Source organism: Rattus norvegicus, chromosome 17 (assembly GCF_021556685.1).
Source record: "Rattus norvegicus strain SHRSP/BbbUtx chromosome 17, alternate assembly SHRSP_T2T, whole genome shotgun sequence".
NCBI lineage: Eukaryota > Metazoa > Chordata > Mammalia > Rodentia > Muridae > Rattus > Rattus norvegicus.
In genome coordinates this window covers 90,438,941-90,457,315 of record NC_141550.1, presented here as the reverse complement: position 1 = coordinate 90,457,315, position 18,375 = coordinate 90,438,941, and the positions used below count along the sequence as shown (strand labels likewise).

The following is an 18,375-nucleotide window of genomic DNA, read 5'->3' as shown; positions in this document are numbered from 1 at the left end:
GTGCATTTGTTCAGTATTTGTTATGCATTAGTCTTTGAAATCTATTTGATGTCATTCACTCCATAGGTTTTATTTTATCTTATTTAAAGAAAGTGGAATCAGGGCTGGGCACGGTGACACACACCTTTAATCCCAGCACTCAGGAGACAGAGGCAGAAGCAGATGGAGCTCTGTGAATTAAAACCTCAGCCTGGTCTGCATAGCTAGCTGCAAGCTAGTCATGGCTGCATAGTGAGCTCCTGTCTCAAAAACTAAAGAAAAACAAAAGGGGAGGAAGAAAACTACAGTCTCCCAATCTCGTGGCAGTAAAAATGAGAGAGTGGAACACGGCCTTGATATACAGTGTAGTCTCTCTGATTCAGAGCAAAGAGCTGTAAGGATTTTCATGGAGTGAGGAACAAGCTCAGGAGACCACTAATTACCAGCACTGTGAGTGAATGAGCTCCAGGAAGTGGAGTGGGTGCCATTGTGTGGTTCAGAAGGAAAGCCAGAGAAGGGCTTGGCTGATCTCCCTGGACAGTCTTAACTGGGCCATCTCAGAGACTAAATGTCATTCAGGTACAGCTGTGAGGCCACTGACAGCCACTCTGGTTACAGCAGGCTCCTGGAATTTACAGGGCGGAACCAGATTTGCTCCATAAAAGTTCACCCGTCACACCAGCCAGCTTGCTGGTGGCGGTGCAACAAATAGGACACTTTTTGACTATGCAGATGGTGCATACTCCTTGCGCCAGTGGGATGGCTATGAATTTCCAGAGCTTTGAACAGTAGCCATCTCTATCACAAGTTGACAAATTGAGGTTGGAGTTCGGAGGTAATGACTATCTCATTTATTTGATTGTTGAACATCTTTTTGGTACTTACCAGATCTCAGGTCAGTGGTCTGGGCATGAAGGATTGAACAGAAAGTAAGATAAAATGTCTGCCAGAAGTAGCTCACATTCCAGTGGAAAAGACAAGTCAGAACAGACAGACAGAAACACCCACACCTACACACACCCTCGCTTATACACACACTCTTATACAACATGCACACACATTCATATATGCATATATATACATACACACTCACACATGCACACACACACACACACACACACACATCTAGTAGTAGTAATATACACTATGAAGGAAAGTGAAATCAGATATAAAGGATACATCAATGGGATGAGGAGGAAGGAGAGTGCTGGTTTATATTTGTAGTCAGAGAGGCCTCTCTGTAAAGGTGACATTGAATGAAGACTGGGGAAAAAGAATACATGCCCTGTGCTCATTTGCTGGAAGAGTCTTACAGGCTAAAGAAATATCAAAACACTAAACCATTGTGAGCAGATTCAGTCTTCCAGGAGAAAAATGGCTAGAGCAGAATGAAGGAGAAAGTACCAGACACTCAAGAGGGGATTCTTGTGGGCTTCGGTGAGGACTCTAGGTTTTCTTCAACATAGAAGAAACTGTCATGATGAGAAGTGCACTCCTCAAAAGTCACTATAGCCGCCATGTTTGGAGAAGCGAGGCCAGCTTCGGCCATTTCTGCTGTAGTTCAGGGTGAAATGAGGGCAGCGGAGACCCAGATCGGGGGTAGGGAGGGAGCAATGGAAGTTGCTCAGGTGTGGTTCTGCTCACATTGGGAGGGAATTGGGGTGGGGATGATCTACGGATTGGTACAAAGATTAAAGGAAGGAACAAAGCCAATGCCGAAGTTTTAGTCTGAAGAAACAGCAGAGAGTGCTGCTTTTTCCTGAGATAGGGAAGGGTTAAATTTGGGGAGAAATAATATGAGTTTGGTCTGGCTAGAGAACAAAATTAGAATGAGAGTGGCTTTGGCTCTACCTTGAAAGCCTCTTTCTAAATCTGGAGCCCTTCTTGCAGAGGAGGATGGAAATGGGGTGGGGAATGTCTTGTATAAGATGGATTGGCCGGGGGGTTGGGGAGTTAGCTCAGTGGTAGAGCGCTTGCCTAGCAAGCGCAAGGCCCTGGGTTCGGTCCCCAGCTCCGGAAAAAAAAGAAAAAAAAAAAAAAAGAAAAAAAAAAAGATGGATTGGCCGGAACGGACCCTAAACCGAAACCAAACAGCTGAGACAGAGTGAAAGGGAGGTGTGGAAGGGTTCCCAAAGAACAAAGGTGAAGCCTTTGCTGAGCCAGAGCTGCAGGGAACCCCAGGGGAATAGGCAAGAGGATGACAACGTGAGAGAAGTCAGCCAGCCAGCGAGGCTTCCAGGAAGAAGTGGGATTGACCTGGCCCTCCAAGAGGGAGGTGAACTTTGGCGTAGAGACAGGGGGAGTAGAAACAAGGGCAGTGTGTAAGGCAGATGAAGGGAGTCAGAGCCAGGAAGAATTAGGTGTCCTAGAAATCCCCGAAACAAAATACAGGCTATTGCCATTGCTCTTGGCTGGCCACCAGGACTCATTGCTGAGAAGATCACACAGTTTGATCATAAGACATGGAAAAGTCAAGTTGGGATTAACTGAGAAGCTTCCTTCCTGGAAGCTAGTTTTCTTATTACTGGAAGACCCTATGCCCTGTGAGCTAGAACGATTGGCATGGCAGAGACACCCATAGGTTCCCTAGTAGACTGAATGTTATAAATAAGGGCAACCACTGACCCTGATTGGATTTGAGACCTGCACCACAGAAACCCATGCCTGGTACTACAAATATGGCCCAAAACCTATGGTTGGAGAGCTCAGAGGGCACAGTAGTGAAACTTTACAATTATTTTCCTAAATTGGCATAGTATCAAACTGCTCTGTAAATTCCTATCTCTCTACCCATAGATTAGTGTAGCTCTCCCTATCTCTCTACCCATAAATTACTGTGGCTCTCCCTATCTCTCTACCCATAGATTAGTGTGGCTCTCCAACCTCATCAAGGAAGTTTTTTGAGCACTGGATGGCCCATTAATGCAGAGATTCCCAAAGGACGGGAAACAAGTACCCGCTCATCCATAAAAGGACATCTGTATCACGCCCTCCCCCTAAGGCTCAGGAACCATCTCTGAAGAGAGAGCAGGAACATAATAAGGGTCAGAGGTCAGGGAGGACCACTGTAGTCATAAATTCACCATGTCTGCAGTCGCCTGCACAAGACCTGTACAAGATCAAGCCAATCAGCATTTTAGCTTGGAGAAGAAGGGCTTCATAAGCACCCGCCTTAGTGACCACCAATGGCTTCTGGGGGTTGGGGAGACCTGACTCAGTTTTTTCTAAGGGTATGGCATCTGGTAGATCCGATGCTCCATTGCATGACGGGCCAACACCATTTGTGTGTAGGAGTAACAGAAATTGGACTCAATGGGAATTTTAGAAAAAAATGAAAGACACGGAATTGAAATCGGTGCTAGATAGTCAATCTGAGAGAAGAGAGGAGGAGTTGGGATAAATATGATCAAAATACATCGCATGCATGAACAAAACGTTGGAGATTGGTTCTAATACTTTGATTCAATTGGGAATCTACATGTTCAAATGCTAAAGGTCCTTTGTCCCCAATTGGTTTTTGATTGATCAATAAAGATGCCAGTGGCTAATGGGTGGTCAAAAGGAGACAGGGCAGGACCTTCAGATTGCGCAGTCTAGGAACTGGAAAAAAGGACACAGAGAATTGCCATGACTCAGGAGAGAAGGATGGGACAGGAGCTTCAGGAAAGAAAGCCAACCAGCTCTGTGAGATTTCAGGTAGGTAGCCACTGGCTACTTCACTGATTGGGTCTAGGGTAGCAGGCAGAGGATTAGATGTGTCCAGCATTTGGGGTAACCAAGGCACTTTAAAATTCACCGTGTGTGTGTGTGTGTGTGTGTGTGTGTGTGTGTGTGTGTGTGTGTGCGCGCGCGCATATGCGTGTGCATATGTGTGTGTGAAATGCTCACATACTCATACTTAAAATTACATGTATGCACATACACATACGGAATCATGTCTACACTAGAAAGCAGCCTGACAGCATGAGCTAGACGTATAAATGATCAGAAAATAAAGCTGGTTCTGTATTATAAAAGCCCTCTGTGGCTCAAAGCTGGGCACAGCAGTCAGGAAGGTGTGGGGAGATGACCATATAACAAGAGCTGACGTAGCTACAGAAAGGCTTCCATGGATAACGTTTCCACTACTGCATCCTCTTTGTCTATGTGAAGGAAAAGCAACTTCTGCCGTCATTTTCTTCCACATCTTGTTCTTATTCTAACCAGAAAACTTGTCTGCAAACCTTAAGCCAGAGCAAGGCTGGCTGGCTGGCTTGCTAGCAGTCTGTATTCTGTGAACAGGCCTGTTTTCCTGGGCCACCATATCCTAAGACTTGCTGGAGTTCCTTTCAAAGAACATCCTTTTCGTATTTGCTGCACTGGCAAGGGTACCCAGAAGTGTAGGTCTATTGTAATCCCAGGATACAATTTTCACGGGTAAACCTTCTAAGGAAGATGAGGCATTTATGGTAAATAGAAATTCAGAATATGGGCTGGAGAGATGGCTCAGCAGTTAAGAGCACTGACTGCTCTTCCAGAGGTCCTGAGTTCAATTCCCAGCAACCATATGGTGGCTCACAACCATCTGTAATGGGATCCTATGCCCTCTTCTGGTGTGTCTGAAGACAGCTGCAGTGTACTCATAAATAAAAATAAATAAATCTTAAAATAATGTTAAAAAAAAGAAATTCAGAATACATAATAATAGTGTACACTATACATGTATATACATGTATATACATGTGTGCAATGTAGTCATAATATTTTTATTATTCCATACACAGTATACACTGCCTACACTTACATGCTTTTTTATAGTACCAGAGACTGAATTCAGGGCTTTGGGCATGCTGGACACTCATTATTGAGCCGCACCTATGTAGTGCTTACATAAACATGATAGCCTATCAGGTTAGGTAGAGCTGGTGAGTTTAGGGGCTAGAGAGGAAGTGGCTGGGTAGTGCCATGCACTGACTGCTCCTGCAGAGGATCCAGGTCAGTTCTCAGCACCGATATCAAATGGTTAACAATTACCTGTAATTCCACTTCCAGGGGATCCAATGCTCTCTGGCCTCTGACCTGGCCTTTGAGGGTAGCTGCATGCATAGAATACACATAAACTCATGAAGGTATACATACAAATAAACAGAGATAAAATCACTTTAGAAAAAGACAGCAGGGTTGCACTTTTATCATATGATGGTTCAGAGTAGCGTATATTGTTGATTTGATATGCACTTGTTTTATCAGGTTGCATAAACAATAACGTTGCTCTACTAAGCTTATCATAACTTGAGGGGATACATTAACTTACCAAGATGTGTACATCTAATCTCTGTGTCCAACATTATCCTGTTTCCAAATGACAACTTTTGTTATTTACATTAAAAAAATAAAGCATCAATGGAAACTATGTAACCAAACGACTTTGATTTACAGCTTATGGATAATTGGCCAGGATACGATCTGGATTTATTCACGTACCCGCAGCACTATTACGGTGACCTGGAGTGTGTGCTCATCCCTCACGGCATCATAGTGGACAGGTGAGCGAGCCCTGCATCCCGTATCAGCCGTTCATTGGGGCGGCCCCCTCTCACGGGACTCTTCACTTTTGTTAAGGACTCTCCTTCAAATGGTTGGGAGAATGTCTGTAGGCTAGCAAATTTGAACTCGAGGAGCACGTGCGTTCATGGAGTTGCGTATGTGGTCAGTTACTCAGAAAGCTTGGTAAGGGTAGCAGATGTAAGCTATTGCAATTAACTCGTGCACTCCCCCAGAGCAATGCCCTATACAAACCATGGAGGTAAGGAAGGGAGCATGGCTTTCCACCCAGATGCCTTTGTCTCCTGGCTTACCACACACTTTCAGTTTAACCAGGACGAGTGAGAAGGTGAACATCACCCTCACAGGACACACTCTTAAAACCCCAGCTTTCCCTGGAACTGCCATTTCCTTTGGAACAGGGTGTCAGGCCGGCCAGTCAGTGTGTGTACGACTGTATCTATCAGTGGTGATGTTTTGAGGATAAGAGAATGCAGCTTCTGCTTTTCCACCGTCCGTGGAAAGCAGACATTCCCTCTCTTGCTCTAGGTTGTTCACTTCCAGTCCTAGACATATCAGCTTACTCTTGGGCTTCTAAATGCCACCTCTGATTTGCTGCCATGGATCTGGATTGGTAGGTGTAGCTCTTTACAGAGCCACCTCAGTATCGAGACCACGAGCCCCTTCCTGTGCCAAGACTGAATAAGTAAATCCTGGATGTACATGGAAGATAAGCTCCCTCGAGTTCACAGTACAAGGTCTGGGATTCAGGACTCCTCAGAAGCCCAGGACTCAGAGAGAGGAAGACACTGTAGAGTGAAAAATTGGGGTCCTCAGGCTAACTCTTCAGCAGCACTTCTACTGTTCTTAAATTTGTCATGTTCTTTATTATTATTATTCTTGTTACTAGTTACTTATTTATTTACTTTACATCCCAGTTAAAGCTTCCCCTCCCTCCTCTCCTCCCAGTCCCTCCCTCTCACCTCTCCTCTCCCCACATCCACCCCTCCTCCTCAGAAATGGAGAGGTCTCCCATGGATGTCAGGCAACCTTGACATGTCATGTTGCACTAGGACTAGGCAAATCTTCTACTGAGGCTAGACACACAAGGCATCCCAGTTAGGGGAAAGGGATCCAAAGTCAGCCCCTGCTCCTGCTGTTAGGATTCCCACATGAAGACTGCAGTGACAATTTTGAAACTTCAATTTCTTTCAAAAAACACAGAGATATTATGAGAATATGTTTTTGTTTTAATCCCAGGCGTGGGATGTGGGGCTGCTTCAGACGTGATTTTACCAGTGGCAGATAGTTTCTGCAGTTCTGCGATGTCTGGAATTCTGGGGACCTTTCAGTGGGTATATAAATGCTAGGGCCCGAGAAGTGGGGTGGGTTGTTGGGCAATTGCTGATGATTGAGGTTTATTAAGTAGCCATGTGCAAAAAAAGAAGCAACAAGAAAAAATTTGATATCCTGATGGTGAAGATCAAACTTTCCCCAAGGAACGCAATGCCCCCCAATCAGCAGGAAGTAGTCTAACGGTAAGGCTGCAGCCTTTTTCCTCCATCCCTTTTTTGTTTCCTATCTAGCATTAGGGGGTTGAAAGAGTAGGAAAAGGGTGGAGAAGGATAGAAGGAAAAACCCCACAAAGTAGCTAATGCCGGCTACAGAAGACCCAGTGCTTATATTCATGCAGAGGGCCTAGGTCCATCCCATTCATGCTCTCTGGTTGGCAGTTCAGTCTTTACGAGCCCCTATTGACCCAGGTTAGTTGACTCTGTAGGTTTTCTTGACCCACCCCCTGGCTCCTGCAATCCTTCCTCCCCCTCTTCCACAGGACTCCGCAAGCTCCACTTAATGTTTGGCTATAGGTCTCCATCAGTTGCTGGGTGGAGTCTCTCTCATGACAGTTACATTAGGCTCCTGTCTGCAAGTATAGCAGAATATTATTAATAGTGCCTCAAGCTGGACCAGTTATTAGTTGGCCCTTCCCTCAACTTCTGCTTGATCTTTTATCTCTGCACATCTTGTAGGCAGGACAAATTGTGGGTCAAAGATTTTTGTGGCTGGTGTTCCAGTCCCTCCATTGAATGCCTTACCTGGTTACAGGAGATGGCCGGTTCAGGCTCCACATTTCCCACTGCTACGAGTCTTAGATAGAGACACCCTACCCACCAACTCCCACCCCACCCTTCCAGTTGTCTCTCCCAGTACTCTTTTCCTCCATCCTCCCTGCACCTAATCTACCCACCCCACCCCCTTCCCTTATTGTGAGGTTAAATCAACCACATGAACCAAGCCCTTAAAGCAAAAGAAAGTTCAAAAACACCCACAGGACCCTCTACCAAGTGTTATCTTTCTATCTATCACTGTCAGTAGAAAAAAGAATTTGTCATTCACACAAATCCCAGATTGTGTAAGATTTCTATTGCCTGAGACTTGTGTGTTGTTTATTGTCTCCGTTCATAATGTGTCACAAAAATAAGTTCTAGTTTGGAATTGATCATGGAAGAAGATGGATTTCCCATGGCAAACACATTTGATCTTTAAAAGGGAAAGAAATTCCATCAAATAAATTCGGGAAATTTTAGAGTTTTCCAAAGTGCAAAATCTCATTAACACTCTACAGATTAGGAATTTTGCCCCCCAAATTGTAATAAAGTCTCTTGACTTAAACAATTATGTCAACTTTATCTGTGCAAAAAGAATTGACATTTATTCACTTCTCCATACATCTCATAAGCAACTTCCCTTAATAATAGTTTGAGTTTGGGAGGCCCTATGTATAAACGAATTCTTTCTTTTCTTACTTGAATTTTATAATTTTAGTTAATTGTGCCCTGTTTGAAAGCATAATCAAGTCTAAGTAAAAGACTAGCCTTTTCCCTATGGAACTGCCCAGTGAATGGGTTAGCGTGCGTACTGTTATCCTTTAGGTCTAAAATTCCTACATAAATGGTTCAGGTGGGGCCCAGAATTCAGCCGCAGCTTTAAAGCAAACATCACACCCATCTCACACGAGCAATAATTCTATGATTTCAGTACATTTTTATGCTTGGGCCCCTCTCCACAATCCTGTCTTACAATTTCACCAATCTGCTGACAGGCTTAATCATGTTTCTTTCCTTGGAAATTTCTCTGGTTGTGTCACGGAAATTAAGTCATAAAACATCTAATCATCAATCCGGCAGCCAGTGAACCTTTGGACTTCTCATCTGAGTCTGTATGTGGATTTGGGGGCTGGGGAGATGAACAGTTGATAAAGTGATGCAGACCTGAATTTGATCCCCATAAGCAAGGTGAAGAGTCCTGTGCCTGTCACCCCAGCTCTGGGGAGAGGGACAGGCAGAACCCAGGCCTGCAGAGAAGCCAGCTTATCCTCAATGGTGAGCCCCAAGACCCTACAAGACCCTCTCTCAAAACTATGGTGGACAGCTCCCGAGAAAAGATACCCTAGGTTGACTTCTGGCCTCCCTCTGTACCTGCACTTGTATATCACTACATAAACATGTACATCCATGTACACACATCCATATGTGATCACATGCACACACATACACACATGTACACACACACCATAGTATGTATGTATTATGTATGTATGTATGTATGTACCCATGCACATACACTAAATAAATTAATGTAATGAAAAATTTATGAATTCAATGCATCTTTGTAAAAGCATGCCAGCTACTCTGATGTGCACTCTCTGGGTGGTCATATTTAGACAAGTACTGCCTGAAAACGTAGCTAGCATTCTATTTGTGTATATATTTGAACACATAGAAACTGTTCAAATAAATATGAATATATAGAGTATGTAGAATCCACATTAAATAATAGAATATAGACATGATAAAATTATATAAAGTACATATATAATTCAGTTTGTCTCTCTTAATCTAATCCAATTTTAAATGCACACAGGGATTTTCTAGAAATTGTGGGCACGTTTCAGATTCTGCCTCTATTCAGGGTTTTGGTTTTGTGTGGGGAGTGGCTACACACTTACACATATAGAATGAGTAGAAGCCTGTGCCAGAGCGCGGGCAGAGGCAGGCCATTGCTGTTCACTGACTCCAGGGAGCATCCTCCACATTGGACTCCACACTGTATCGCTACCTCTTCCCATTGTACTGCGGTGTGCTGCCTTTGGTGAATAAATGAGTTTGTTTAGTTACTCTGAACTTGACTTCTCTTCCAGTGTAAGGGGACTAGGTCACTCTCTGTCTTACAGTCTCTGTTGCTGTGATAAAACACCAGAACCAAAAGCACCTTGGGGAGGAGAGGATTTGTTCCTCTTACACTTTTAGGTAACAATAGTCCTTCACTGGGAAAAGCCAGGACAGAAACTCAAGCCAAGTGGGAACTTGGAGGCAGGAACTGAAGCAGAAGCTGGAGAGGAAGGCTTGCTTTCTTCTACAACCCAGGACAATCTAGCCAAAGGATGGCTCCACCCACGGCGATCTGGGTCCTCCTACATCAGTCATTAATCAAGGCCACACCCCACAGACTTCCCTACAGGCCAATCTGACAGAGGCACCGTCTCAATTTCCTCTTCCCACAAAGGTCTTGGTGTCGAGCTGACAAAAAAAGAACAAACACACAAACAAAAAAAAAACAGCTTTCTACTTCCACTTTCTTTGCTATAAAATGAGGATTTCTATAAATGCCACTGAAAATGTTTTAAAGTTTAACAATGGTTGCTGTAATGGTGATAGAATAATAAATATCATGCATGATCTCTAACACTGTTCATGACATACAGGACCTATGATGTCGCTGTTAGAAGTATGTTGTCAACACTCCAGTTCCACTTGAACAAAACTTTTTCTGCCTGAAGCATTGTTTTCCAAGCTTCTCTCCATGTTGACGGAAATTATCTAATCTGTATGGAACATTGTGTATCTATTAGTTCTACATTAATGTATCTTTTATTTATCACTCCTTTCAGAATTGAGCGGCTGGCTAAGGATATAATGAAAGACATCGGCTACCATGATATTCTGGTCCTGTGTGTACTGAAAGGTGGTTACAAGTTCTGTGCCGATCTTGTAGAACACCTCAAGAACATCAGCCGGAATTCAGATCAGTTTGTCTCTATGAAGGTTGACTTCATCCGACTAAAAAGTTACAAGGTAAGTTGCTACACGCTCTATTGTTATTGCATGATTATCAGAACTCACAATTCCTTGGTACAAAAGAACTAGTAAAGTTATGAAAATGAAGTTTCTTGTCTCGACACTAAAATGAAAATGAAGAGTGTAGTTTTGTTGTTGTTATTGTTTTTTTTTTAAAATGGAGTTTCTCTGTGTAGTCCTGGTTGTCTTGGAATTCACTCTGTAGACCAGGCTGGCCTTGAACTCCCAGATCTGCCTGCCTTTGCCTCTTGAATGCTGGGACTAAAGCCATGCTCCATAAGGCCCAGTTTAGGTATTTTTTTTAATAAACAAGAGTACAACAATTATAAGAGTTTAGATAATATGCTTTTATTTTCATAAGTATGGAAAGACTCTTTGAGAATGATTTCTGCATCTGTTAATATGAAGGAAGCTGATGAGTGTGGTCGGTGTGAAGACAGTGGCGGAGACTGACATGCTTTGTGCTGAGTGTTGTTCTTGGTCCTGGAGTCCTGTGAGAAGGAGTCCAAGCCAGTGGAGAGGACTGATTCTCTGCTGCCATTACCTGAGGGGGAGAAAGAAAGCCTGGAGCAGACGTCAGTGTGAGGAGATTAGGCCAGGATCTTCCACAGAAAGCCTATCACCAACCTATGGTGACTTCCTGGCCGCCTCTGGATGGACTTGATCCTAGTGGATTTCCAAACACATTCTTCAGTTACTCTTCTCTTTTCACCATATCGAACTTATATGATACTTCTTATTTAATGACCAATTAACTCAAAACTAGGGTACTGTTCATTAAGAAACCCCGTTGGTCAAAACCGCGACAGTATTTTCATTGACCAAACTAACTTGGCACATTTGAGTTCGATTGTCAGTCTCAATCTGCTTCCTACTGATACATATCTACACCAGCACACATTTAATGGCAGAAACCAACACAGGTTTATTTATGGACACTTTATTGGGTTAGGAATCTGAATGTGTTTATAGCTAGCTCTCAGGCTTTTCTAGCTGGATTTTGATCTGCTGATGTTCAGGATCCTTTTCCAAGAACTGTGGTCATAAGTTAGTTCCCATGTCCCTCCTGCAGGACTTGACTTCCATTCCTCCAGGGTCCTCAGAGTCTTCAGAGGTCCCTCCAAGGTCAATTCACAGGAGAGTTATAGTTTACTCCACATCAGACATGAGGCTGTCTGTTCAGCAAGGACCCTGCCCTCATTCTAATCTGAAGTGATTGGGTATTGTTCACCCAGTTGACTGACAGGGATATAATCTGGGGGGGGAATTCAGGCCACATTTTCAAGTTTCATTCACACTCAAGTGGGGACATGTGTACAGGGAATATCCGTTATGTCTCTTAAGGTTGTTAGTACTGTGATAAACACCATGATCAGAAGTGACAACGAGAGGAAAGTATTTCACCTCACAACTCTCGATCACTGAGGGACACCAGGGCAGGAACTTGGGCAGGAACTCATGCAGGAATGGAGGTAGGAATTTAAGCAGAGTTGTGGAAGAATGCTGCCGACTGGCTTTCTCGATGTGGCAGTGCTGGGCATGGCACTGCCCACAGTGAGCTGGACTCACCTACATCAGTCACCAAGCGAAAAACAAACTGAAACAAACCACAGTAACACCCTTATCTAAAGGCATTTTCTGAGTTGAGCATTTCTCCTCCAAATTGACTCTAGATTGTGTCAGGTTGACATAAAGATAGCAGTACAACAAGCATCATCAACAGAATACAAGAGATTGAAGAGAGAATCTCAGGGACAGAAGATACCATAGAAAACATCGACACAACTGTCAAAGATAATGTAAAACATAAAAAGCTCCTAGCCCAAAACATACAGGAAATCCAGGACACAATGAGAAGATCAAACCTAAGAATAATAGGTATAGAAGAGAGTGAAGACTCCCAACTTAAGGGGCCAGTAAATATATTCAACAAAATCATAGAAGAAAACTTCCCTAACCTAAAGAAAGAGATGCCCATAAACATACAAGAAGTCTACAGAACTCCAAATAGATTTGACCAGAAGAGAAATTCCTCCTGTCACATAATAGTTAAAACACCAAATGCACAAAACAAAGAAAGAATATTAAAAGCAGTAAGGGAAAAAGGTCAAGTGACATATAAAGGTAGACCAATAAGAATTACACCAGACTTCTCACCAGAGACTATGAAAGCCAGAATATCCTGGACAGATGTCATACAGACCCTAAGAGAACACAAATGCCAGCCCAAGTTACTGTATCCAGCAAAACATTCAATTAACATAGATGGAGAAGCCAAGATATTCCGTGACAAAACCAAATTTATGCAATATCTTTCTACAAACCCAGCACTACAAAGGATAATAGATGGAAAACTCCAACACAAGGAGAGAAACTACACCATACAGAAAGCAAGAATATAATTTCCTTCCAATGAAACCAAAAGAGAGACAAACATAATTCCACCTCTAACAACGAAAATAACAGAAAGTGACAATCACTATTTCTTAATATCTCTCATCATCAACAGACTCAATTACCCAATAAAAAAACATAGACTAACAGACTGAATACGTAAGGAGGACCCAGCATTTTGCTGCATGCAAGAAACACATCTCAGAGACAAAGACAGACACTACCTCAGAGTAAATGGCTGGAAAATAATTTTCCAAGGAAATGGCCTGAAGAAACAAGCTGGAGTTGCCATTCTAATATCAAATAAAATTGACTTTCAAACAAGAGTCATTAAAAAAGATAAGGAAGGACACTTCATATTCATCAAAGGAAAAATCCACCAAGATGAACTCTCAATCCTAAATATCTATGCTCCAAATGCAAGGGCATCTATATTCATAAAAGAAACCTTACTAAAGCACACATTGCACCTCACATGATAATAGTAGGAGATTTCAACACCCCACTCTGATCACTGGACAGATCATGGAAACATAAATTAAACAGAGACGTAGAGAAACTAACAGAAATTATAAACCAATTGGATTAAACAGATAATTACAGAACATTCCATCCTAAAACAAAAGGATATACCTTCTTCTCAGCACCTCATGGAACCTTCTCCAAAATTGGCCATATAATCAGTCACAAAACAGGCCTCAACAGATACAGGAAGATAGAAATAATCCCATGCGTCCTATCAGATCACCATGCACTAAGACTGATCTTCAATAACAACAATAATGACAGAAAGCCCACATATACATGGAAGTTGAACAATGCTCTACTTAATGACAACTTGGTCAAGAAAGAAATAAAGAAAGAAATTACAGACTTCTTAGAATTTAATGAAAACGAAGATACGACATTCCCAAACTTATGGGACACAATGAATGCGGTACTAAAAGGAAAACTTATAGCTCTGAGTGCCTGCAAAAACAAAAAAAAAAAAAAACAAAAAAAAACAAAAAACAAAAAATAGGAGAGAGCATATGTCAGCAGCTTGACAGCACACCTAAAAGCTCTAGAACAAAAAGAAATAAATAATCCCAAGAGGAGTGGAAGGCAGGAAATAATCAAACTCAGAGCTGAAATCAACCAAGTAGAAACGAAAAGGACTATGCAAAGAATCAACAAAACCAGGGGTTTGTTCTTTGAGAAAATCAACAAGATAGATAAACCCTTAGCCAGACTAACCAGAGGTCACAGAGAGTGTATCCAAATTAAGAAAATCAGAAATGAAAAGGGAGACATAACAACAGAATCTCAAGAAATTAAAAAAAAATCATCAGATCCTACTATAAAAGCCTATATTCAACAAAACTGGAAAATCTGGAGGAAATGGACAATTTTCTGGACCGATACCAGGTACCAAAGTTAAATCAAGAACAAATAAATCATCTAAACAACCCCATAACTCCTAAAGAAATAGAAGCAGTTATTAAAAGTTTCCCAACCAAAAAGAGCCCAGGTCCAGATGGGTTCAGTGCACAGTTCTATCAGACCTTCATAGAAGACCTTATACCAATACTGTCCAAACTATTCCACAAAATTAAAACAGATGGAGCCCTATCAAATTCCTTCTATGAAGCCATAATTACTCTTATACCAAAAGCACACAAAGACATAACAAAGAAAGAGAACTTCAGACCGATTTCCCTTATGAATATTGACGCAAAAATACTCAAAATTCTTGCAAACCGAATCCAAGAAAATATCACAACGATCATGCATCATGATCAAGTAGGCTTCATCACAGGCATGCAGGGATGGTTTAATATACGAAAATCCATCAATGTAATCCACTATATAAACAAACTCAAAGATAAGAACCACATGATCATTTCATTAGATGCTGAGAAAGAATTTGACAAAATTCAACACCCCTTCATGAAAAGATCAGGAATTCAAGGCCCATACCTAAACATAGTAAAAGCCATATACAGCAAACCAGTAGCTAACATCAAACTAAATGGAGATAAACTTGAAGCAATCCCACTAAAATCAGGGACTAGACAAGGCTGCCCACTCTCTCCCTACTTATTCAATATAGTCCTCGAAGTCCTAGCCAGAGCAATCAGACAGCAAAAGGAGGTCAAAGGGATACAAATTGGAAGGGAAGAAATAAAAATATCACTATTTGCAGATGATATGATAGTATATTTAAGTGACCCCAAAAGTTCCACCAGAGAACTACTAAAGCTGATAGACAACTTCAGCACAGTGGCTGGGTATAAAATTAACTCAAATCAGTAGCCTTCCTCTACTCAAAGGATAAACAGACTGAGAAAGAAATTAAGGAAATGACACCCTTCACAATAGTCCCAAATAACATAAAATATCTTGGTGTGACTTTAATCAAGCAAGTGAAAGATCTGAATGACAAGAACTTCAAATCTCTGAAGAAAGAAATTGAGGAAGATCTCAGAAGATGGAAAGAGCTTCCATGCTCATGGATTGGCAGGATTAATATAGTAAAAATGGCCATTTGCCAGAAGCAATCTACAGATTCAATGCAATCCCCATCAAAATTCCTACTCAATTTTTTATAGAGATAGAAAGAGCAATTTGCAAATTCATTTGGAATAACAAAAAACCCAGAATAGTGAAAACTATACTCAATAATAAAAGAACTTCGGGGGGGGGGGGAATCACCATCCCTGACTTCAAGCAGTGTTACAGAGCAATAGTCATAAAAACTGTCTGGTATTGGTACAGAGACAGGCAAATAGATCAGTGGAACAGAATTGAAGCCCCAGCATATACCCAAAAGATGCCCCAACATATAAAAAAGACACGTGCTCCACTATGTTCATTGCAGCCTTATTTATAATAGCCAGAAGCTGGAAAGAACCCAGATGCCCTTCAACAGAGGAATGGATACAGAAAATGTGGTACATCTACACAATGGAATATTACTCAGCTATCAAAAACAACGACTTTATGAAATTCGTAGGCAAATGGCTGGAACTGGAAAATATCATCCTGAGTGAGCTAACCCAAACACAGAAAGACATACATGGTATGCATTCACTGATAAGTGGCTATTAGCCCAAATGCTTGAATTACCCTAAATGCCTAGAACAAATGAAACTCAAGACAGATGATCAAAATGTGAATGGTTCACTCCTTCTTTAAAAGGGGAACAAGAATACCCTTGGCAGGGAAGAGAGAGGCAAAGATTAAAACAGAGAATGAAGGAACACCCATTCAGAGTCTGCCCCACATGTGGCCCATGCATATACAGCCATCCAATTAGACAAGATGGATGAAGCAAAGAAGTGCAGACCGACAGGAGCCGGATGTAGATCGCTCCTGAGAGACACAGCCAGAATATAGCAAATACAGAGGCGAATACCAGCAGCAAACCACTGAACTGAGAATAGGACCCCCGTTGAAGGAATCAGAGAAAGAACTGGAAGAGCTTGAAGGGGCTCGAGACCCCATATGTACAACAATGCCAAGCAACCAGAGCTTCCAGGGACTAAGCCACTACCTAAAGACTATACATGGACTGACCCTGGACTCTGACCTCATAGGTAGCAATGAATATCCTAGTAAGAGCACCAGTGGAAGGGGAAGCCCTGGGTCCTGCTAAGACTGAACCCCCAGTGAACTAGACTGTTGGGGGGAGGGGGACAATGGGGGGAGGGTGGGGAGGGGAACACCGATAAGAAAGGGGAGGGGGGAGGGGGATGTTTGCCCGGAAACTGGGAAAGGGAATAACACTCGAAATGTATATAAGAAATACTCAAGTTAATAATAAAAAAAAAAAAAAGAATTGAAGCCCCAGAAATGAACCCACACACCTATAGCCACTTGATCTTTGACAAAGGAGCTAAAACCATCCAATGGAAGAAAGATAGCATTTTCAATAAATGGTGCTGGTTCAACTGGAGGTCAGCATGTAGAAGAATGCAAATTGATCCATTCTTATTGCCCTGTCCAATGCTTAAGTCCAAGTGGATCAAGGACCTCCACATCAAACCAGATACACTCAAACTAATAGAAGAAAAAGTGGGGAAGAGTCTCAAACACATGGACACTGGGGAAAATTTCCTGAACAAAACACCAGTGGCTTATGCTCTAAGATCAAGAATCGACAAATGGGACCTCATAAAACTGCAAAGCTTTTGTAAAGCAAAAGACACTGTCTTTAGGACAGAACGGCAACCAACAGATTGGGAAAAGATCTTTACCAATCCTACATCTGATAGAGGGCCAATATCCAAAATATACAAAGAACTCAAGAAGTTAGACTCCAGAGAGCCAAATCTCCCTATTAAAAAATGGAGTACAGAGCTAAACAAAACATTCTCAGTTGAGGATTATTGAATGGCTAAAAAGCACCTAAAGAAATGTTCAACATCTTTAGTCATCAGGGAAATGCAAATCAAAACAAACTTGAGATTCCACCTCACACCAGTCAGAATGGCTAAGATCAAAAACTCAGGTGACAGCAGATGCTGGCGAGGATGCAGAGAAAGAGGAACACTCCTCCATTGTTGGTGGGATTGTAAACTGGTACAACCATTCTGGAAATCAGTCTGGAGGTTCCTCAGAAAATTGGACATTCCACTACTTGAGGACCCAGCTATACCCCTCTTGGGCATATACCCAAAAGATGCTCCAACATATAACAAAGACACGTGCTCCACTATGTTCATAGCAGCCTTATTTGTAATAGCCAGAAGCTGGAAAGAACCCAGATGCCCTTCAACAGAGGAATGGATTCAAAAAATGTGGTACATCTACACAATGGAGTGCTACTCAGCTATCAAAAACAATGACTTCATGAAATTCATAGGCAAATGGATTGAACTAGAAAATATCATCCTGAGTGAGATAACTCAATCACAGAAAAACACACTTGGTATGCACTCATTGATAAGTGGATATTAGCCAAAAAGCTCGAATTACCCAAGATGCAATCCACAGACCACAGGAAGCTCAAGAAGGATCACCAAAATGCAGATGCTCCCACTCCTTCTTAAAAGGGAGAAAAATATTCACAAGAGGGGATATGGCAGCAAAGTTTAGAGCAGTGACTCAAGGAATGGCCATTCAGAGCCTGACACACATGTGGCCCATATGTATACAGCCACCAAAACTAGATACGAATGATGAAGCCAAAAAATGCTTGCAGAAAGGGACCAGATATAGCTCTCTCCTGAGAGACACATCCAGAGCATGTCCAATACACAGGTCAATGCTAGCAGCAAATCACCGAACTGAGAATAGGACCCCCTTGGGGGAATTAGAGGAAGTATTGAAAGAGTTGAAGGAGCTTGCAACCCCATAA

General features: G+C 42.1%; 1 protein-coding gene across 4 annotated transcripts in view; it reads left to right on the top strand.

Moving 5' to 3' along the window:
• Prtfdc1 (phosphoribosyl transferase domain containing 1) overlaps positions 1-18,375 on the top strand; it is a 98,318-nt gene that overhangs the window by 5,292 nt on the left and 74,651 nt on the right. For all 4 annotated transcript variants that reach the window (NM_001106127.1, XM_087590281.1, XM_087590280.1 and 1 more), the window contains 2 exon segments: positions 5,398-5,504; positions 10,454-10,637. In NM_001106127.1, the coding sequence (NP_001099597.1) occupies positions 5,398-5,504; positions 10,454-10,637 (291 nt within the window).